Genomic DNA, 20,372 nt, shown 5'->3' with positions numbered 1-20,372 from the left:
AGGCCTCGTCGCCAAAGTAGAGGTTGGCGCGGTGGCGTCGACGACGGCGTGCACCGGCGTCTGCGCCACCGAGGCGAGGTCGTAGGCGATATCGGCCGCCGACACGGAGGCGCCGACGACGACGACGCGCTTGCGCGGTAGTGATCCCGGCCGCGGAAGTTTTTGCTGTGCAGCACTGAGCCCGGACGCAGCTTCTCGAATGTATCGAGGCCCGGGATGGCCGGCACGTACGGCACCGAGTAGTGGCCGCTGGCGACGACGACGGCGTCGAACCACTCGGTCCACCAGTAGTCGGAGCGCTCGCCGTCCCGCCGCAGCGTCAGCTTCCACTCGTGGCCGACCTTTTCGACGCGCTCGACCGTCGTGCTGTAGGAGACGAGGTCCTCGTAGCCGTCACGCTCGAGGAGCGACTGCAGGTAGCGGCGGATCACGGTCCAGTGCCGGAACGGCGTGTCCTCGCCATGGAGGGCCACTGAGTGTGGTGAGCGGTCGGAGGGGATGGGCTCCTGGCTGAAGGACATGGGAATCGCGTCGACATTTGTCTCGAGGTAAGGGTAGACAGATGAGTCGGCGAAGCGGGGCTGAGTGAGCTTCGGCGTTTGGGCCGGCAGCCGGTCCGGGATGTCCACCGGAGGGTCAGCCGTGCGGTTGGCGAGGGCCTCGAGGTCCGTGAGCAGCGGCGGTGGCGTTGTATCGCCGAGCCTGGCCTGTTAGCCTCACTCACTGTGTTGTTGAGGTCTCATCTCAGACATCTCATGATGAGAACCGAAAAAAAGGATAAGAAGTAGAAAAAAAAACAAGAGAGAGAGAGAGGGAGAGATAAGAGCGAAAGCACTCACCAACAGCCACCCGCCGCCTCTCGGCGCTCAAACACGCGGATCAGGTCGAACGCCTTCTCCTTGGCTAGGGCATCAACGGCAATGGCGCCGCCGGGCCCAGCCCCAATGACAGCAACCCTTTTGATAGCAACCATGGCGTCTTGATCTAAGAAAATGATGGAATCGAAGTGAACTCGAGAGGGGACCGTTTGGTTGAGCGGGGGGGTTCCTGAGAAAATGGGCCAGCTGCCTGGTATTATTAAGATATAACGCCCGCGATACCACGGCTTGCGAGCCTTGGGGAGGGGGGATGTGCGTCTTGTCGTTCAAATCCCGTCACTCAAACACCGAAAGAGATGGGCGTACGACGTGAATGGACTCGGTGTATGCTGTCTTCGGCGCCAGAGCCGGGGGAAAGGAGCTGTCAACTTTGGGGGTCGAGGGAGACGGTATGGGGGAACACATGGGGGGGCAATGAAGCATCAAGGCAAAGAGTGGCAGGGGGGTCGCGGTTTTGTGCCGCTCTCCGCGTGGCACAGCCGCTTGCGCGGTGCGATTTAAAGGTCTGATGTGGAGACGATGAACCCTGACGATAACAAGGGTCGTTCGATATCAATGCCCTCTCACTTGCGGGATTGGGACTCCTGGCGCGCTTCTCCTCGGTGGATGCCATCTTAGCGTCAATGGCGACATGGCCACGAAACCACAACGAACACACTCCCAAGAGTTGCCAAAGGCACAAGAGGCACCAGACATTGGGCACTGCGAGACGGCAGATGGCGCACCACATGCCGGCGAACGTCACTAGAGCCATTGCGCCATCGCTTTTCAAATCCCAGTCGTCTGGGCCACGGCCTCTGATGTTGGGATAACGAACTGACACCTATGGTGATTCGCTGGGAGTCTTGATGCTGAAGGTCGTCGACCATTTCGGCCTTTGAATATCGAGCTGAAGTCTTGGGGGAGACATTTTTAAAGGTTTATATCTTGTTTGAGATGCCGATGCCTGCTGATCGTGAAGCTGGCTGATGTCCACGACCGTGCTATTGTCTGCCCACAGTCTTGAGTCTTGAGATCCCGATTCGCCTATCTAGAATACCGAAAGTCTGGGCACTGCCAAAGAGTACTCTCGCTGCTGACGAAGAGGGATAAGGCAGACAGGAATCATGGAAACTTCCAAACAACTTGCTGGGGGGGACGGAGAGAAGGGGGTTGACAGCGAGCCTCAAACGGACCAAAACTCCATCGAATCGGCTGATGTGCAGGAATGGAGCCACAAGGAGGAGCTCAAGGCCAGGAGAAAGTAAGCCGCCCTACTCACTTCTCGATCCAGCCCCTCAGCCAACTCGACTAACAGCATAGGGTCGACTCAACCGTCCTGCCCCTGCTCTTCCTGGGCCTCCTCGTCTTCCAGCTCGACCGCATGAACCTTGCCAGTGCTCTGACCGATGGCTTCGCCGTCGATATTGCCGTCACACAAGAGACCATCAACCTCGGAAACCAACTCATGTTCATGGGTATCGTCGTCCTCGAGATTCCTTCCAACATGCTCCTCCAGAAGCTGGGCCCTCGCCGCTGGATTTCCGCCCAGGTCTTCATCTTTGGCCTCGTCGCCACGATGCAGTTCCTCCTCGTCAACCGCACCGGCTTCCTCGTCGCCCGCCTCATCCTCGGATTCTCTGAAGCCGGCTACATTCCCGGCGCCGTCTACACCCTCTCCATGTGGTATCCGAAGCGCGAGCTCGCCAAGCGCGTCGCCATCTTCTTTTTTGGCATGTTCGGCGGCAACGCCCTGAGCCCTGTGCTCGCCTCGGGCATCCTTCAGCTCGGCGGCAGGGCTGGTCTCGAAGGCTGGCAGTGGCTCTTTATTCGTGAGTCTCCTTTCTGTGCCCCTTTACTCTTGACGTTTTCCTCTCGCTCGCTTCTCAACATCAGTGCTTCCCACTAACAAGACACCCAGTCGAAGGTCTTTTCACAATCTGCGTCTCCGGCCTCCTCTTCCTCACGCTGCCAGGCTCCCCCGACGAGCCGCGCCCGCTGCTGTCGCCGGGCCTGATCCGCTTCACGCCGCACGAGCAGCGCATTCTGCGCGCGCGCATCGAGCACGACGACGCGCACCGCAAAGGGGGCGCCCAAGGGCTCGCCATCCCCTGGCGCCTCGTCTGGCGCACCGTCTCGCACTGGCGCCGCTGGCCGCACTACGTCTCGACCTTTGCCGTCTTCTCGACCTGGTCGCCCCTGACGACCTACACGCCCTCCATCATCATGGCCCTCGGCTTTGGCCGCATCGAGGCCAACGCCCTCGCTGCCGTCGGCGCCTCGCTCGCCCTCGTCGTCGTCTTTGCTTTCGCCTACCTCAGCGACCGCACCGGCCAGCGCGGCCTGTCCGTCATCACGGCCCACGTGTGCTACCTTGTCGCCCTCGTCGTCGCGCGGACGGTGCACCCCCATGTAGGCAAGTGGTCGAGGTGGGGGCTCTGGACGGCCGTCAACAGCTTCGCCGTCGGCTACCATCCCGTCCACAACTCGTGGGTGCAGCTCAACTGCCGAGAGCCGGGCGAGAGGAGCATTGCCATTGCGTACGTTTTCCCTCCCCCTTCTCGGAAAGACAAGAAACAAGGGCCACGATGACTGACCGAAGCAGCATGTGGGTCATGGCTGCCATTAGCGGGTTGATGGTCGGCACGCAGTATTTCAAGGGCAACGACAAGCCATTGTAAGTGTACCGCCCTGCGTGAAGCGCTGTCGTGCGAACTGGTCCTGACGTCTCGACAGCTACAGCACCGGCCTGCGGACCATGATCGTCATGGTGTCGGTGGGCATGGTCTTTGCCATCATCCAGGACGTCGTCTACGTTGTGCATAACCGCCGCGTGCGGTCGGGGAAGCACAAGACGAAGGATGGCTCGGAGCCGTACATCTATGTTCCTTGAACTTGAGAGTCCAGCGGGTTACTTCTTTCGGTTGGGGGTTAACAAATATGGATAGATGGCCTTAGAAATCTAGAGTATCGATTTCGATCGGAAACCACTCGTGAACGCTTGCTCCGCGGAGGCTACTCCCTGGACATTCAACTGTGTATTTTTGGCTAGAGTTGTCGCTTATAAACACTGCGAGTTGACATGGTAGGCTTCTGTCTATTTCGGAGCATGTGCATCTCCCATATACCTCAGAGCGTGGGGACTCTCCAGTCTTGGGCCAGCAAAAGACATTACTGTTTCACACAATGCTAAGACGCGCTTGTTGGGCCAAATAATTGGAGACAATATCACTCTACTAAACCAGTATGGCCTGCCAAATCCTCTTTTGAGGGCATGTATCAAAGTCAAGAGGATTAGTCGGACTGATCACTCGAATTCCCCCTTTTCACCAATGCGTCCAATGAGCGGTCAAGACAGGTGAAGCGCAGTTAGCTCATGACAGAAGGGTTCAGAAACGCGATAAATTATGTACTTGAATCAAGATGTTGAGTCGTCTTCAAGACCCCTAGTCATTACCTGCCATCCACATCAGAACTGAATGCCGACAATGCAAAACCTAGTGCGTGTGGTGACCACTCGAGCTAGTCTCAAACTCGCGCTTCGTCACCCAGCTCGTGCCGTTGGCGCGCAGAAGCTTCGTCACCTCGTCCATGTCCACGCCAAGCACCCTCTCGGCGATACGCGGCAGCTCCGTGTTGTCCCAGTGGCCGGCCAGCTCGCCTTTGAACGCCTCAGCCTTGTCACCCGCGGCATATCCAAACAGCGTCACATCTGACGCCGTGTGGCCGCCTGTCGACCAGTTGACACCGGCGCGGGAGCTGAGCAGAGAGACGAGTGCGCTGCCTAGGTTCGACGCTGCGAGCAGGCTCGTGATCTCGGCGCTGCTAGCGTCGGCGAGGCCGTACTCGGGAAGAATCTCGGACACAAGGTACTCGCGACGGTCGGCACCCGAGGGACGAGCACTCCAGAGGCGCTCAACACCCTCGCGCGAGCGCCTAGCTTTCTGCAGCGGCAGAGGGTTGAAACCGTTGAGCGTCAGCCCGCCGCACTCGTGTCGGCGGCGGACATGAGAACCGTGTCGTCGTGCTCGTCAATCCACTCACGGACAAAGCCCATGACATCGTTGTACATGATGGTCTCGTGGACGTGGGCCGCGGGATCGTTGGCGTGGCCGGCGTGATCGATACGCGAGGCCTCGATCATGATGAAGTATCCCTTCTCCTTGCAGTGGGTGGCACGGTGAAGGGCGTTGAGAGACGTCTCGACCATCTCGAGGAGCGAAGGCTCGTCCTGGTCAATTTTGCGGTCCATCTCATACTTAAGCTGGTCTATCGTATGTCAGCGTTGTGTAGACCGCCTGAACTTGAAATGAATCCTTACCGTCGTTGAAGAGGCCGACAAAGGGGATCCGGACGTCACCGAGACCCTTCTCAAGCGCATCGAACTCGTCACGGCTCTGCATGACATGGTAGCCGTGGTCCTCGGCGTAGCCAAAGAGATCCTTGGTATCGCGACGGCACGACCCGGAAGCCGTGTTGGGCTTGAAGTAGCAGCGGCCACCGCCGAGCAGGATGTCGACCTGTGGGCCGAGGGGGTGGGTCAGGCCGATCTGTTGGGCGGCGATCTCGGCATAGCTGTTGCGGTCGCGCACGTGCGAGGCGTAGACTAAAGGAGGTGAGCAGGGGTTCTTGAGCGAGAGATGGGACGAAAAGTACCGGCAGGGGTGGCGTGGTTGATGGTGCTCGTCACGACGAGACCAGTCTTGAGGCCAGCAAGCTTGGCAGCCTCGAGGATGGAGCCAACGGGCTGAAAATCAGGAGTGATGCCGACAGCATTGTTGTAAGACTTGAAGCCACAGGCAAAAGCGGTACCGGAAGCAGCAGAGTCGGTGATGAGGTTGTTGCTGGCGTGGGTACGGACCAGACCGCGGACCATCTGGTCGGCCTGCAGCTCAAAGATACTGGGGGCACGCGGCGTCGTGCCAGTCTCGATGAGGGAGACATAGTCTCGTGCCATGGTCTGCGAGGCCTGGCCGTAGCCATCGGGCACAATATAGATGACGTTCTTGGCCGTGGTGGCGGCGAGGACAGCCGGGGCCAGGGCCCCAGCAATGACGGCAGCACTGCGCATGGTGAGACGGGCGGTCTTCGCTCAGAGGGGGGAGCAGGCAAGAGGCTGAAGGCTGGAGAGCAGTGGTGAAGAGGCAGGCCATCAAGGTGGTATGCGACAGACGAACTATTTAACCTGGCTTCCCCTTCGAAGACCGAGGGGTATCGATGCGAAGGGAAGTTGACTGCCTCCGCCATTTCTGTGTTGCCACCTCTTGACTGCCCAACCCCCTGGTCACGATTGCGAACGGGCAGCGTCTTGGACCTCATTTCAACCGCATCAATGGTGTTTTTTCGGCGTCACATTATTGCCCTTGATGCTGGTTTTCAAGGTCGCCGAGCCTCGCCGGTTAGCACGGGCAGCACTCGACTGGCGTTCATGGCCTCATGTCGGTCAATACTGGGACCTGGGAGGGGAACTTGGAGAGAAAACCCCGCTTGACAGAGGCGGCCAGCAGGTGAGCAGACGGATGAAAGACGGCGAGCATGGGAGTCAAAAGCACCGCGGAGGAGAGGGTGGAAGGCTGAGGTCGAATAGTTTGGTCACGTCGTGGGTAGTATCGAGGCAGGATGAGGCGTGGTGGTCCTGTATCCAAGCCTTGTAGATCCAGGCACGTGCATTACATATGCTGGTACGCCCCCTGGACGCCCCAATCGGCGCCGGTGGTTGCGCAACGTGGTTCGGAGGCGGAGATTGGAAGCTCCGGAGAGTGTGGCAAGGACAGGCAGAAGATGCTCGATATGCTCCATTCTTGGCTTCGAGATGTGGTCTATATCGGAAGGTAGTTACCATTGCGAGAGCGAACTGCCTGGGATGGAATGGCTCGAGACACGTGTGAGTTCCGGTGCCTTGCAGTGGATGGCCCGGGGGTCTGGGTTGCAGACGAAGGATTCAATGGACAGCGAGGGTAGGTTGACGATGGAGATGAGAAGGTGTGTCTCTTGGATGCCTGGATGTCGGCATGTTGGGAAGTGGGAAAGCAGGTCGGAGAATTCGGAAGGGCGATGAGGGTTGAGCGTGCCTGCTACGTTGAGCGTGCCTGCCCTGCCGTTGGGTGAGGGAGTGAGTGGCAGCGGAGTGGCAGAGGAGCGGCAGAAGGCAGAAGGCAAGTGCTGTCGTGGGAAGTACCTCTGCATCAAGCAGAAGGGGAGGATATAGTTTCCATCCTCTTCTGGAGGGTTTGTGCGTCTCAAATGACCATGTCTGGACGGCTGCTTACACTGAATTGGACGTTCGGCAATCTTGTGCAAGCTCGGGTGATCCTAGCCACAGTCTTTCACAACTTTCCAAACCTGAGGCTCTCGGCGGAGGGTCTAAGATACTTGTGAGGGGGGCGCTATTATCATTACCAAGGAGGCCGCTCGCTGAATACCGACTTGCACTGCAAAAGACACCACTGGCCTCAGTCGGCCGGGGCCTGTGACAGGTGCCATTGGCGCCGCCTCAGTGATTGGCTGTCAGGTGGTCGCCGGCACGAGCCACTGCCATTTATAGCCAATGACGGCCCTGGCGCGCGTTTGCTTCGACCCAGACTGGAAACAGGCCCCGCCGCCCCACTGTCTTGCCTTCCCAGGCACCTTGCCTCTCTACCTGTGGCGGCAGGTGCCTGTCCCTGTGGTGGCAGGCGCCTCTACATGTACCTGTGGCAGGCGCCTCTACCTGTGGCAGGCCATCTTGCCTTTACCTGTGGCATCATCTGCCAAACCACCAAAACACCACACCCACCCAGCGCTTAACTTGTCGCAGGTACGGCTGCTTGCAGGGCCACCCGCCATGGGGCATCGCCGTCTGCATCTGCCATGTATTGGGCATCAGCTACCGGAGCTAGGGTCGCCTCGCCAGGTCTCATCTTAAATCTCCCGACGCAGAGACAATGCTCGCCGTCGTCTGTCCTGCTTCGCCTCGCCGTATCCGCTTGGCTCCCAGCAATGCATCGAGCTCTCCGGGCCATTCACGCGGCCTTCTCGCGTATGGAGTCATACATAGCTCGACCCCTTCCCCAGGGGGGGGGGGTCATGCTCACTCATACCTTTGGACGGTCTGGACTCTGTGGCTCTCGAACATCATACCTCGACGCTCGCTGCCTTTCTCTCTCTCTCTCTCTCTCTCTGTCTCGCTCTCTTTCTTTCTCTGCTTGTGTTTCCTCGTTCTCCATCTGTCACTTTCCTTGTCTTTCGAATTCTTGTTTGGATCAGCCAGCAGAAAACTCCTACTTCCTTCGCTTTTCCTTTGACTGTCCACCTGTCTCGTTGCTGTTCGGTTTGGCTTCACCTGCCGTTGGGCGGATTCTTTCTCTTTCACCATCTTCGTCTCGCTGCCGAAGCAAAAAGGAACACACGCCTTTGTATCAACGCCCTATTAATCCGACCTTCTCTTCTCGAAAACGCGCTCAGTACACGGAGCAACTGTCGATCTCTACAGCATTCACCCGACGATCCTCGCGTCGCGAGAAACCCCTCCACGATGCGACTCAACGTCCAGCTTTTGCTTCTTGCCCTCCTCTCTGCCTCCACGCAGGCTGGTCCCGTCAGTCGTGGCGGCAAGGAACGAAGGGACGATGCTGGCGTCACGCCGACCCCGGTATTCTCAACCATAGAAGACGACCCACCCTCAGCATCCTCATCCTCGATCCCAAGCATCTCTCCCAAAAAGCCTTCATCGGCCTCGCTGGGAGAGCCTCCGGCATCGTCGTTCCCTGCGGAAGAGACGACACCATCGGCCGAGCCAAGTCCCACTCCCAGTCTCCAGACGACATCGCCCATCATCACAAGCACTCTTGAAGCACCACCGAGCCCGAGCTCAGCTTCACCACCCATCGAGGCCATCCCTGACGCAGCCTCGTCGGTTGTTCCTTCCAACTCGGAGGAGGTCCACCTACCCTCCATGTTCAGCAGCATCTCGGTGCCGGCGTCTCTGCTCGATCCGAAGCCCAGTCCAACCTCAGCTCCGCCGCCTGTCAACTCTATCACATCGACGGCCTCGTTCGCGTCGTCATCTGTGTCTGTGCCTTCTGCGCCCTCTGCGCCTTCTGCGCCCTCTGCGCCTTCTGCGCCCTCTGCATCTTCTGCTGCGCCATCCTCATCCCCGGACAATGGCGTGTCCACGCCTTCGCCCATCTTGTCCACGATCACCGACGCCGCCTCGACTGCCGGCCCCGTTCCATCCAAGTCGTCTGCCGTTGGTTCCGCCTCCGAGTCGCTTCCGGTTGAGATTGGGCCTTCTTCCGTGGAGCGGTCCTCTGCGATTGTGGTCTCAGAAACACCTATTGCATCCTCTGTCGCACTCGGGTCGACCTCAACAGAGGCACTGTCTCAGCTGTCATCGACCGTTGCAGCCGAGCCTGGGACCTCTCTATCGGTCATCCCCGCCCCAGAGCCTTCCTCGGCTCCCCCCACGCCATCAGCTTCAGCCTCGGAGGCTCCAGTTGTTGAATCCTCCCGTGAGCCCATTATCAACCCCAGTCCTTCCACAACGATCGGGTCAGTCTTGACTACGAGCGAGTCCTTGGCCGAGTCATCTTCACTGCCTACGTCGGGACTGGCTCAGCCGCCTGCTGACCAGTCCTCCCCTTCGACTACACCAGTCAAGCCCTCGACGACGGCCGTCATCTCGCCTACCGGCACCCCGGACGCTTCTGTTCCCACGAACAATGGTCCACCCCCCGACTCGACCTCCACTGTCGCGCCCGATGTCGCAAAGAGCAACCTGGAGGAAGCCAAGAAATTCCACCGCATGTTCGAATCCCTAACCCGACAGTCCTCCTGCACAGTGGGTCAGGCTGCCTGCGTCGAGGGCGGTATCGGCTTCTGCAACACCCAGGGATCCTTTGATATTCGCCCCTGTACAGCCCCCCTGACGAGTTGTTTCCCGCTGCCGTTGGAGAACGCTCCCGGTGTCATGGTGGACTGTTATGAGACCACCAAGGCGAGGGAGATTCTCGGACTATCTGATGCACCTGAGGAAACTCCTGCACCTGTTGCGTCTGCTCCTTCTCAAGGGCCCTCTGCCGCCCCTCCGCAGGCCTCTGCCTCGCCTCCCGCAGTTAGCGACGGAATCGTCGTTACCGAGATCGTGACACCCACCGTCACCAAGATCATTGCCACGGAGACGGTCCCCAACCCCGGACAGGCCGAGACCCCACCCGTCTCCGCAGCCCCCGAAGAAACGACGACTACCATCAGAGGCACCGTGGTGTCGACGGTCTTTGTTACTGTCGATCCTCCAGCGGAGCCCACTCCCGAGACAACTCAGCTCGTTACCATCACAGTCACGGCGTCCCGTTCGCCGCCGCCCCCGCCGGAACTCGAGACGACTGAGAAGACAACGCTGACGACCACCATCCTCTTCACGCCGCCTCAGGAGCCAAGCCCTGCTCCCACGCCATCCGCCGAGGTCCCCGCGCCCGAGCAGCCAGTGCCTTCTTCTGTGCCTGAAGAGAACCCCTCGCCAGAACCAATGCCGTCCTTGTCCTCGTCCTTGTCCTCGTCCTCGTCGACTTTTACGACCCTCGACATCATCTTCGTGCCCACCACTTTCCTCACCACAACGATTATGGCCAGCGGTGTCGTCATCAACCCGAGCCCGACGCCGAGTGCGACTCTCGAGGCTGTGGCTACCGTCGCGGACGAGGCGCCGCCGCCTGTCACGGTGACGGAGACGCTCGTGCTCACTGTTACTGAGCGCGAGAGGATCATTGAGAGGGAGACAATCACCGTCACGGCGACTGTCGGAGGTCCAGCCTAGGGAAGACAAGTGTGACGCATAATGGGTCCTGGGCCACGACAGATGTTTGCAAAGAGAGTACCATGATATGAGAGAACATGGAAAACGTAATGGAGGTGGTAGGCTATCACGGAGTGATGCATTTACATCTAAAACAAAGAGTGCGAAACCAAGTATGAAAAAACATGATATATCACCCATGTCGCTGTTCTCTCATGTTTGGCTTGCCGCAACCATTGGCATTAACGTACTATGCAACGCGATGAATCATTTACTCCTGGGTTATGCTCCGTCTTCCAAAAATAATGTTTCCCATGCCAAAGCCCCAGGGACTGAATATAGCCTTCCACACACTGACGTCTAGGGCAGACATGTCCTCTTTGCTTCTCGCTTGTCCTCTCCCGCCGTCTTACGTTTGCTCGCGAATAACTTGAAAATAACCGAATTGGCCGGCCTCGTCCGCGCCGACGCAGCTGAATCCACACGAGGATCTCCCTCCACGGACGTCGCGGGCGTGGTTGACAAGTCGCGTGACGGCTCGGGCGTCCACACCTCGGGATCCTGAGACGTTGTCGTCGTTCTCTCGGACTCATAGTCCGAAGACGGTGCGTACGTCTCGTCAACAGCACGGCGGCCGCGCCAGTCTGTTGCGCGCTCGTTGTTCCCGCGAGGCTTGCGGATCGGCAGGACTGTCTCTGAGCCGAAGATGGATTCGTCGTGCGGGTCGTACGCTGTCATGCCGTGCGCGACCGTGGGGGATGAGCGTCTGCTGCTCGTCCTCCGCGGGGTGATGACCCTGCGCATGGCGCCGTGTTTCCCTGGCGTCGGGTAGCTGTGCGAGACATCCGTTACGGTAGACCGCTCGACGACGGGGGGGAGGAGGGGTGTATCGGGCGTGTCTCCCCTCTTGCGCCGAACCAGCGTCGTCTCGGCGTCGGCTTGCGGCTGCTGTCGTTGTGTTTTGGCCTGTTCTACCTCGACGCCTCTCATTCTCGGCTGGCGCACAATGTGCCTCGGCAGTGGCAGGTGCTCGTCACCTTTGATCAGGGACCCGAGCCACGCCGCGCGGAACGAGAGGCCCAACGCTATCGACACCTCCCTCGCGACGCTGTTGCCGACAGTCTTCCACTGCTCGGCCGGCGTGCCCAGTATGACCTCGTGGTCGCGGAACCCTTGCGCTCGTCGCGCCTCCATGACGGTCAGGATGCGGTTCTGCTCCCAGTGCAGCACGGCCCGGCCGTACCCGTCGCTGGGGCTCGGCGTCGTTGTGATGGTGCCCATGAGCTTGTCCGGGTGGAGACGGCCAAACGCCTTGGACGACGGTCCCTGGCGTTTCGCCTGCGGGTACAGGCTCATCTCCGCCGCCGTAATGGGCCCGTGGCCCTTGTTGTATGCCGTGCTGAGGTTGAGACCCCACGGTCGGGTGGGCATGCAGCTGAGCTGTGGACGGAGGAGCCGCGTGACGCCGATGCTCTGCCGGTGGTCCGGAAACGGGATGCAGCAGTCTGCCTTGGCGTCGGCAATGTCAGGCAGGTCGGTGAGCGCCTGCCTCGCCGTGACGGAGGCGAAGGCCGTCGGCATGAAGGTCTTGCGGAGCATCGGCTCGCCGTTGGACAGCAGTCCCAGGGACCGTGAGCGCATCGCCAGGGGCAGATGCGACTGCATGGGCACCTCGGGTAGGCGCAAGCCCGGCGCGGCAAAGGCGAAGAAAATGCGGCTGCGACTCTGCGGAGAGCCAAAGGTCCAGGCGTCGAGCAGAAAGAAGTGCGTCTGGTAGCCCATTCCGACAATGGCACATATGAGCTGGCAGAAGACATCTTCCTCGCGTGTCTTGCGCCCCTGAATCATCTCGACGACGTTCTCGAGGAGCCCGTACTTCGGCCGGTAGATGTCGATGAAGGAGGCGAATGCCGCGACGAGTGACTGGTTCTTCCGCTGGTTGGGGGTCGTCTTGTCCACCGTTAAACGACTGAAGCCGGGGCAGGGGCTTTCCTCCCGATACAAAGTCGACTTCGCCGACGGGCGGCACGTTGCTCGCGAAACGCCCTTCGAGTGCCATTCTCACCAGATCGTCGATGGAGCCTGCGAATGGGCTCACGCGGCTGGGATCGTCGAGGTTCGCCATGTATGTATGGACTGCCCGCATGTTAATGTCGTTGGCCCACCGCATCTCTATGGCGCCTGACTCCTCGAGTCCTCTCCCAAAGTTACCACCACCACAGAACAGGTCGAATCCTTCCAGCTTGGTGAAACCCTCCGAAGGATCCATGCCTTGCCTGAACGTCTTTGGAAACGGTCGCTCACGGCTGAAGGGCTCGCACGTCTTCGTCCCCGACGTATTTTGCAAGTAGGTGGATATATAAAAGGCGTTGCCCACACCGTCTCGATCGTAGGGCGTCTGTACAGCCTCACCTGGGCCGTAATAACGTACGAGGCAACGGCCGTAGACTGCTGCCAGCAGAACGCTGTACATTTCGTCCGAGTAGACGAGCTCGTTTGGGCGTGCTTGGCTGTATGGGTCGACCTCTATTCTTCGCAATAGTTTACGAAGCTGAATTTTTACGCCCGGCTTTCTCGGTGCCGTGACAAGCTCACACGGCTCAAGTCGCTTGCCGGACGGGTCGAGGAGAGCGAGCACTGTCTCTCCCACGCGATAGTTGTCAGGGTCGACGACCCGTGGTGCACGATGAGAGCAGGTCTTATGCTCCTCCTTTAACGTGATCCACCGATGCTCCTCGTGCAGGTAAGTCTGTCTGCAAAACAAGACGGCGGAGGTCGGCGAGCCACCCCATTGTATCGTATGAATCTCTAGAACCTCTCCCTCCTCGATTTTGTCGTGCTTATCGTAGCAAGAGCAATGGTCAGAGAGGAATAGCTCGTTGTCCCAGGGGTACTTCATCTGCCCGCAAATAGTGTCGACGGGGCGATATATCCAAATTACGTCGAATGAGCGTGTACCAGCTTTGCTGACGTGTATTCTCTGCACAAGGCCAAGCCAGCGGTCGACGTCGTCAAACCCCGCGGCCACCTCACGCTTCCATTTTGAGTCTAGGCCTTCGTCGCGTGGCGTCGAGATTACATCGCCCACACATACTGCGCGTTGCAGTCCTTTGGCTCGAACAACCTTTGTCGTGTCGAGGTGCCTGGCCGAATGGAGCATGTGATTGCCTGGCTGAAGATGTTGCTGTTCGATCAGTGCAGTTCGAAGCTTTTCTGTCTGCTGGCTGAGATTGACCTCTTCGAGCAGATGACCAAAGGGCATGTGAGCAAAGCAATCGTAGATATAGGGGGTCACGACGGTTAGTGGAGGTGTGCTGCTCCTTTTGCCATCTTGAGCTCTCGGATTGCTTCCTGGCAATGGCGAGGCACCGTCAAACCTACCAGACCTGGACTCCTCGGCCTCGGGGGATTGACCGGCTGAAACACGGCCAGACGCGTCGTTGTGTACCAGACCATACGGCTTATAAGCCGTGTAGGTCTTGATCTCCTTCCAGAACGTGTGAAAAAAGACCTGCTGGGAGGTGAGGACGCCGTGAGCCTCTTTGTAAATGAAGTCACTGTAGGCGTTGACGGCCACGCGAAAGTCTGTCCTCCCATATTGGTTCAACCATCGATTGAACACGGCGTTGCGGCCATGGGCCTGAATGAGCCATCTGTGGAAATGGGACTTGAAATGTCTAAATTCTACGCGACGCTTCTTGTCGCCGGCGACAGCCATGTAATCGACAACGTGCTTGGCCAGGTCGGCGATCCACAGGAAACCATGATAATAGCGCGCATACTCCTTGGCGGGTGTCGTGAGTTTGTAGTATATGTTCTTCTTGCCGATCCTTTGGTTGAGCGTGGAGCTGATCCAGATCCGGTCACCGACAGTCGGCTTGGCCATACCATAATTACCTAGAGGTAGGTCTCCAAAGGCGATGCCACGCACGAAAAATTTGGCATCTCCACAAGAAAGTATCCCGTCAGCATAAAGAGTGCTGTGGGCGTCCTTAGTGCATAGTGTCTGAAGTGGGCGCATCTCGTACGGGTATTGTCGTTGATGGGGAGGCTTGTTGCGATCAGACAGCGAGTGCCTGTAGACAACGAATTGACCGAGTTCAATTTCAAAGAAGTCGTCACTGGACGGCGAGGCGGCGTTCTTCAGCAGTGCTTCGACGGCACTCTTTTCCTTCCTCTCAGGCGCGGGTGCGCAGAAGCCAGGGAAACTGGAGACGGGGTGGACGAGGGTGCTCTCGGGTATTGTGACTGTAAAGCCACGAGATTTGGCCAAAGTATCCACAGAGGGAGATAGCAGCCGTCCGAGGGTGTTTCCTCGTTCATCTTGTACAAGGCCTATTTCGTCATTTTCCCAGGGCAGGAGGTCACAGGGCTGAAGCGTCACGGCATCGTCGTCACGGCCTTGGGGAGTCGAAGAACGTTTGCCGTCGGGAAGCCACTCGTCGTCAATTTCAGGCCAGTATCCATCCTCTATAATGTCTTCTGTGTCCCCAGCATAGGCGTCCTCGGGGTTAAGAATGCCACTGACTTCTCGGGAATGCGTTGAGGAAGAGTCGTCGGCAGAAGTGTCAACGTCGTCTGTGAAATGTCAGCAGGACGCTCAGAGAGCCTGGGAATAGCAAGAGCGGACCATATATGAAGTATGGCATTGTTGATTTAAGACGAGTGAGACATGAGGAAAGTGATTATGACTGCCAGACTGCGGATATAAAGAGGGCACGTCGAGAGGCGCTTCGAAGGCGTCGAGGCCGCTTCAGGCGTTCACATGCAGGGCAGGCGACACAAAACCGGCCAGGATTCTGGGGTGTCTGTACCGAATTCTCAGGACGACAGCTTGCAGAAGAAAGAGACTGTAGCGGCAGGAACAAGAGGTTCGAAACAAAGGCCGAGGAAATACAAGATGATGTGCTAGGATCCCAACAAAGACGCTTAGTTCAGCTACTCGGTGATGCATGCAACAGATGCCAGATCCAGATTTTGGGTGGGAAGTGGCCCAAACAAATTGAATTGTCGATTCCCGGGAGAAAAGTCTAGTTGATCCCGTTCAAAAGTTCGTGAGCGCCCTTTTTAGCGTTGAATGTGTACAGCTGAGATGGTGAAGCATGTACGAAATGTCCTCGGATGTAAGCCGAAAGCAATGACGCCATATAGACCGTAAGACTCGGGCTTAACAGTGAAAACTCCAAAGAAGATAAAGAGAATGAACAAGTGTCACGGTCTAGAAGGCGGCGCCCTCAAAGACGTGACTCGAGTCTTTGGGGGCAGGTTGGCAGGTGATGTTTCCTCTGGTGTTTATTGGGGATGCGAACGAAGCGATACCCCCCTCAGCTTGAAGGGGGTATGGATATGTCCCACCCCACCTCCACTGCCGAGCTTGTATCGAAGCTCTTTACGTGTACATTCGCAATACTCTCAGCGTATATGACGATTGTCAAGCCGAATGCCCAGTTCGTTGTTTAGGTACACATGATTGAGTATGCATGCAGTTGCTCCGTTACCGTGCCCTTATGTAGAGTTCGATGGCTCCCCGTCTACATTCACTGTTCACACGCTTTGTGCAAGATGTCGCAGACTCATTGCAATAGAAGAACCTCTCCGCACGCATGCAGCAAGATGGTAGAAAAGAAACAGAGTTGGGTATCTAACGGTCCTCAGACCGGTCTACTAATCATGACACGGGGCCGCGATCTATGCGGCCTCCTTCTCCTCGTCTTGCATGTACTCCATGACAATGCGCCTCACCTCAAAGACGACCTCGACAGCGATCAGTATGATGATGATCCATTCGAGTCGCGTGCTGTGCTGCTCGCTCGACATCTCGCGCAGCACCGTCGAGATCTCCTGCGCATAATCCATCTTCTGGTTCAGCGTCCTGATCCGCACATTGACGTCCAGCGCCCGGCCGACCTGCTCGTAGTACCCCTCGAGCCCCAGCTCGGCGCGGCTGTCCCAGAAAATGTCGGGCAGCGAATCCGTCAGCTCCGAGTAGTGGTTGAGCCGCGCCCGCAGGCTCAGCAGCTCGCCCGTCTTCTGCAGGATGAACTTGCGGCCCATGGGCACGCCGGCGCCGCGCGACAGCGACGCGGGGATGTCGCGCGTGCTCTCAAAGTAGGCCGTCAGCGCGCTCTCGAGCACGGCGAGCTTTGGTGCTGCGCGCGAGCCCGACGAGAAGGCAATCTTGGCCATGGTCGTGTCGAGCGTGTTGCCCTCGCGCGCCTCGAGCCGCGTGCCCAGCACCACGACGTCGCCCTTCATGCCGCTGCCTCGCGGCCCGCGTCCGTCGTGTATTCGAGGTCCTTCGACCCCGCGCTGCGCCGGAGCCAGCGGCACCTCGGCCGCCGGCATCAGCTGCTTCGTCACGACGTCCGGCGGCAGCGACCACGTCACGATCGTCCCGGACGGGAACACGAAGATGTCGCCGCCGTTGACCCCGCGCGCATGCACCACCTCGGACGCCTCGAACCCGGCGTTGTCGGGGTCAATGGCGAAGCCGTGGGCGCGCAGGATGTCGAGGACGCTCGTCATGTTGAAAGCTTCGGCGACGCAGACGGCCGACGTGACCATGGCCGATTCTGTCGTGTCAGGCATCTCGAGGACCGGGTCATCGGCGGGCCGCTGCGATGGTCGCTGGGCTATGATGGCGACGCGGCGCAGCGAGTTCTTCGCGCCGGCAGCTCGGTGCACAGGCTTGCGTTTCGATGCCGCCGCTGGCTCGACTGTTTGGGGCTCATCGTTGCTTCTCCCGCGGTGGGCTGAGGCGTCGCCGTTGGAGGAGAGGAGTACATTCGAGGTGAAGAAATCGCGTTTTCGGGGCAGACCAGCTGCGCTTGTGAGGTGGAAGGCTCGTCGTGGCCGCGGGGCGAACCTGGTGGTAAACAGGCCACGGCACAGAGCCGGGGGAACCTTTTGCTGACAGGACCACATGATTGCGAGTCTGCGGCAAGAAATCAATGAACAAGGGCAGACCGTATGGGAGCTCCGAGTTCAAGATTCTCGGTGCAGGGACCTTCACCGAGGCGGACCTCGGTGAATAACCTGGAGTGACCAATGATGTGCACTGGATATGCTTATCTTATCGCACTCGACGAGGAAGCTCCGCCAGCGCAACCTCGCATTTTCATGTCGATTGTCACTAGCTCTCGTCCACCAGTTGCGCTCTGCTCGACCACCAGCAAGATATCTCAATCTATGTCAGAGTAAGCTTCGCTATTTACAATGGAGACATGTGGCGCGCGCCCTTCTCCAGATCACAGCTCCCTGCCCTAGCGAGGCGGGCGAGGGGCAAGCCTGAGGTGAGTGCTCGTAACATGCTTCCTCCAAGGGGTTCCGCGGACTGACAACCGGCTGTGACAGCTCTCGGCGACTTCACGATCCTCAATACACATCGAAAGTAATAAGGCCACGGAAGACCCGTGCCAGAGGTTTGACGAGCTGGCACGAGATGTGCGCAATGCCTCTCGAACAAGGCACCAGACCACTCCAGACTCCTTCTCTAAGACAGAGCAGCCATTGCACACTACACGCGAGAATCTCAACAATCAATCCATACGAAATCCTCAACTCAAAAGCGTTCGAAGAGACGCTGTGCAGACAACACGACCAATCAAAAAGCTAGATCGGAAGAATAAGCCTACATATACACCGGCGCGCCTCCTCGATACCGCATGCCGCCTCTACCGTGGCGAGACGGAGCTCTCGGCCTCCGACCTCGAAGCAGCGAGCTTCCTCGCCGGCTACAGCAGCGCTCGTTTGCCCATTCTCACAGCTCAGTGGATGCTCCACTGTAATTGGGACCTCGAACCCAGCGTGCGCTCTCTGCTGCCCGATGTCTCTGCGTGGTCCACAAAGTTCGAACCGTACACGCCAAGGGGTACCAGCGAGATGATGTTCTCCATTGGGTTTGGATTCTTACGGCGAACGATCCTGACGAGCGCGTACGGCGCTCCCTCTCCGACACCCGACACAAACCATCCTTCATCCTCAATCACCTCCTAAATGATGCTTATTCCGGTCGTGCAGAGCTCCTGCGCCCCCACTCTCTCTACGGCATCATCAACCACTGCACTTCACTATACGAGCAATTTTGCCGACCAAGCCCTCAAGGAGAAAAGTTGGCGCTAGACTCTTGGCCTCTGGATAGTCCAGACGTCGTTCAGGGGATCATCGGCCGGTTGCTGTCCCATGCTCGACGTACTCAGGCGCAGGCTGTCATTCCCATTGCGAACCTTGCTGCTACATATCTTGAAGCCCTCACGGGCCCAACGGAACGACGATTGTTTGCACTTCGGTGTCGCACGTTCAACTTCATCTTAAAGGAGCTGTCAATCCCGCCGGCGAAGAAACCATACGCCACTGCTCATCACAGCTGGGAAGCCATCCGTACATTACTGCAATTCTCATCAACATTAGAAAAGCCTCTCATTGTTGAACGAGAAAGCTATCGCGGTATCCGTCGAGTCCTTCTGGCACTGCAGAAATCCCCCGGCGAACGGGACACGACAACGACACTGAAAAAGACCTGGCCACCCTACAGACTACCGAGGAACGGCCTTGAAGAGGCCATGGAAGCAGACGAGTACTACAGCAGGACAGTCAAGGCTGGTCTCATGATGCAGGACTCGGGCTACGCCAAAGAAGAATTCGATATCGCCACGGATATTCTCGGGGGTCTAGGTCCCGATGGGTCGCCGACGATCCAGACGCGGGCAAACTATCCCGTCCGCAACGGCTCGGACCAGTCCATATGGGCCGCTCAGATCCGAGCCACGAGAAGCGCAGAGGAAGCATGGCAGGCCTTCCAGCATCCGCCGCAGCCTGGAATGGCCCCCCAGACGGAAGTGTTCCACGAGATGATCCTCAAGGCGCTGGCGAATATTGTGGATCCCCACCATGATAACCTGCCTGGCGATGGACGAGAGACCTTTTCGCATGATACCCTCAACTTCAGCGAGTTTGAGAGGGCACGCCTCGCGCCACCCAAGGTTTTGCAGCTCACAAGACACATGGAACAATCCGGTGTTCGTCTCGACGAGAGGTGCCTCAATGTGCTGTTGCTGCGCTCGGCGAGCCTTGACGAGGCAGTCGAGTACGTGCAGCGAAGTTCGTTGAGCAAGACGCAGCAGGCTACAGTGGACTGCGCGTTACGAGGCACCGACGTGGCTTTCAACTCGGTGGCCGATCAAATCAAAGAGATCTCTCAGGGCACCTTGCTCGCCGTCATTCGATTGTTCTGCAGAACCCGCCCAGGCTACGGAATGTCAAGCCGTACAATAGAAAGGGCTATGCGGGTCGCCAGGCTCGGCTGGACAGCTGCCGGTTGCTCCAACCCGGCGCCCTGGGAGTTTATCCTCGAAGCCCTGGCCCGATCTCGTGTCCTGGCCTGTGGAGGGGATCCACAACAGAACAGCCAGCGCGCCTTGCTCTTGGCGGGCCACGTCATGAAGGAGGCCGAGGCATCATGCGGCCTCACACTACACATGTTAAGCAGCTTCGCGCGGGTAACGCAGAAAGTACTGCACACCAGACTCGACGGGCTCCTCGAAAGCCTGACAGGAGGCACGGCGCACGGCGACGACGCTGCGCTCCTATCATTCTTCGTAACAGGCCCACCGCAGGCACGACGAGGCGACCGCACTTTCACCACTGGAACCGCGCCGACCCAAGCCTAGCCACGACGGCAGACCTCGCGGCCGCGGGCCCTCCGCAGACTTTCGCTCCGCCTGGGTCCGACCTCGCCAGCGCGA

General features: G+C 58.5%; 8 protein-coding genes across 8 annotated transcripts in view; 3 read left to right on the top strand and 5 right to left on the bottom strand.

The window, feature by feature from the left end:
- Positions 1 to 1,632, bottom strand: part of VDBG_03603 (dimethylaniline monooxygenase) — a gene marked incomplete at both ends in the record, with an annotated part of 2,332 nt that extends 700 nt beyond the window's left edge. Inside the window, 3 exons of the mRNA XM_003005604.1 lie at positions 232 to 702; positions 840 to 984; positions 1,446 to 1,632. Of these exons, the coding sequence (XP_003005650.1) occupies positions 232 to 702; positions 840 to 984; positions 1,446 to 1,632 (803 nt within the window). The remainder of the gene's footprint in view (positions 1 to 231; positions 703 to 839; positions 985 to 1,445) is intronic.
- Positions 1,633 to 1,984: 352 nt separating this feature from the next.
- VDBG_03602 (inner membrane transport protein yfaV) lies at positions 1,985 to 3,750 on the top strand (the record flags this gene model as incomplete). The annotated part of the gene is made up of 4 exons (XM_003005603.1): positions 1,985 to 2,121; positions 2,181 to 2,689; positions 2,779 to 3,397; positions 3,594 to 3,750. The coding sequence occupies 4 exons, from the start codon at positions 1,985 to 1,987 to the stop codon at positions 3,748 to 3,750; spliced, it is 1,422 nt and encodes a 473-aa protein (XP_003005649.1).
- A 604-nt stretch (positions 3,751 to 4,354) lies between these two features.
- Positions 4,355 to 5,928, bottom strand: VDBG_03601 (repressible alkaline phosphatase; the record flags this gene model as incomplete). The annotated part of the gene is made up of 4 exons (XM_003005602.1): positions 4,355 to 4,846; positions 4,906 to 5,126; positions 5,179 to 5,463; positions 5,514 to 5,928. The coding sequence occupies 4 exons, from the start codon at positions 5,926 to 5,928 to the stop codon at positions 4,355 to 4,357; spliced, it is 1,413 nt and encodes a 470-aa protein (XP_003005648.1).
- A 764-nt stretch (positions 5,929 to 6,692) lies between these two features.
- VDBG_03600 (predicted protein) lies at positions 6,693 to 7,340 on the bottom strand (the record flags this gene model as incomplete). The annotated part of the gene is made up of 2 exons (XM_003005601.1): positions 6,693 to 7,169; positions 7,257 to 7,340. The coding sequence occupies 2 exons, from the start codon at positions 7,338 to 7,340 to the stop codon at positions 6,693 to 6,695; spliced, it is 561 nt and encodes a 186-aa protein (XP_003005647.1).
- A 1,030-nt stretch (positions 7,341 to 8,370) lies between these two features.
- Positions 8,371 to 10,650, top strand: VDBG_03599 (predicted protein; the record flags this gene model as incomplete). The annotated part of the gene is made up of 1 exon (XM_003005600.1): positions 8,371 to 10,650. One exon carries the CDS (start codon positions 8,371 to 8,373, stop codon positions 10,648 to 10,650), a length of 2,280 nt encoding a protein of 759 aa, XP_003005646.1.
- A 339-nt stretch (positions 10,651 to 10,989) lies between these two features.
- On the bottom strand, positions 10,990 to 15,278 carry VDBG_03598 (DNA methyltransferase Dim-2; the record flags this gene model as incomplete). The annotated part of the gene is made up of 3 exons (XM_003005599.1): positions 10,990 to 12,579; positions 12,695 to 15,207; positions 15,260 to 15,278. 3 exons carry the CDS (start codon positions 15,276 to 15,278, stop codon positions 10,990 to 10,992), a joined length of 4,122 nt encoding a protein of 1,373 aa, XP_003005645.1.
- A 1,039-nt stretch (positions 15,279 to 16,317) lies between these two features.
- Positions 16,318 to 17,553, bottom strand: VDBG_03597 (sporulation protein RMD1; the record flags this gene model as incomplete). The annotated part of the gene is made up of 1 exon (XM_003005598.1): positions 16,318 to 17,553. One exon carries the CDS (start codon positions 17,551 to 17,553, stop codon positions 16,318 to 16,320), a length of 1,236 nt encoding a protein of 411 aa, XP_003005644.1.
- Positions 17,554 to 18,513: 960 nt separating this feature from the next.
- The window catches only part of VDBG_03596 (conserved hypothetical protein), a gene marked incomplete at both ends in the record, with an annotated part of 2,461 nt that continues 602 nt past the window's right edge, over positions 18,514 to 20,372 (top strand). The window contains 3 exons of the mRNA XM_003005597.1: positions 18,514 to 18,563; positions 18,770 to 20,225; positions 20,310 to 20,352. Of these exons, the coding sequence (XP_003005643.1) occupies positions 18,514 to 18,563; positions 18,770 to 20,225; positions 20,310 to 20,352 (1,549 nt within the window). The remainder of the gene's footprint in view (positions 18,564 to 18,769; positions 20,226 to 20,309; positions 20,353 to 20,372) is intronic.

This window comes from Verticillium alfalfae, genomic scaffold, assembly GCF_000150825.1.
Source record: "Verticillium alfalfae VaMs.102 supercont1.4 genomic scaffold, whole genome shotgun sequence".
NCBI classification, from domain to species: domain Eukaryota; kingdom Fungi; phylum Ascomycota; class Sordariomycetes; order Glomerellales; family Plectosphaerellaceae; genus Verticillium; species Verticillium alfalfae.
The sequence above is the reverse complement of the archived record's forward strand: the minus strand, read 5'-3'. Positions and strand labels throughout refer to the sequence as shown.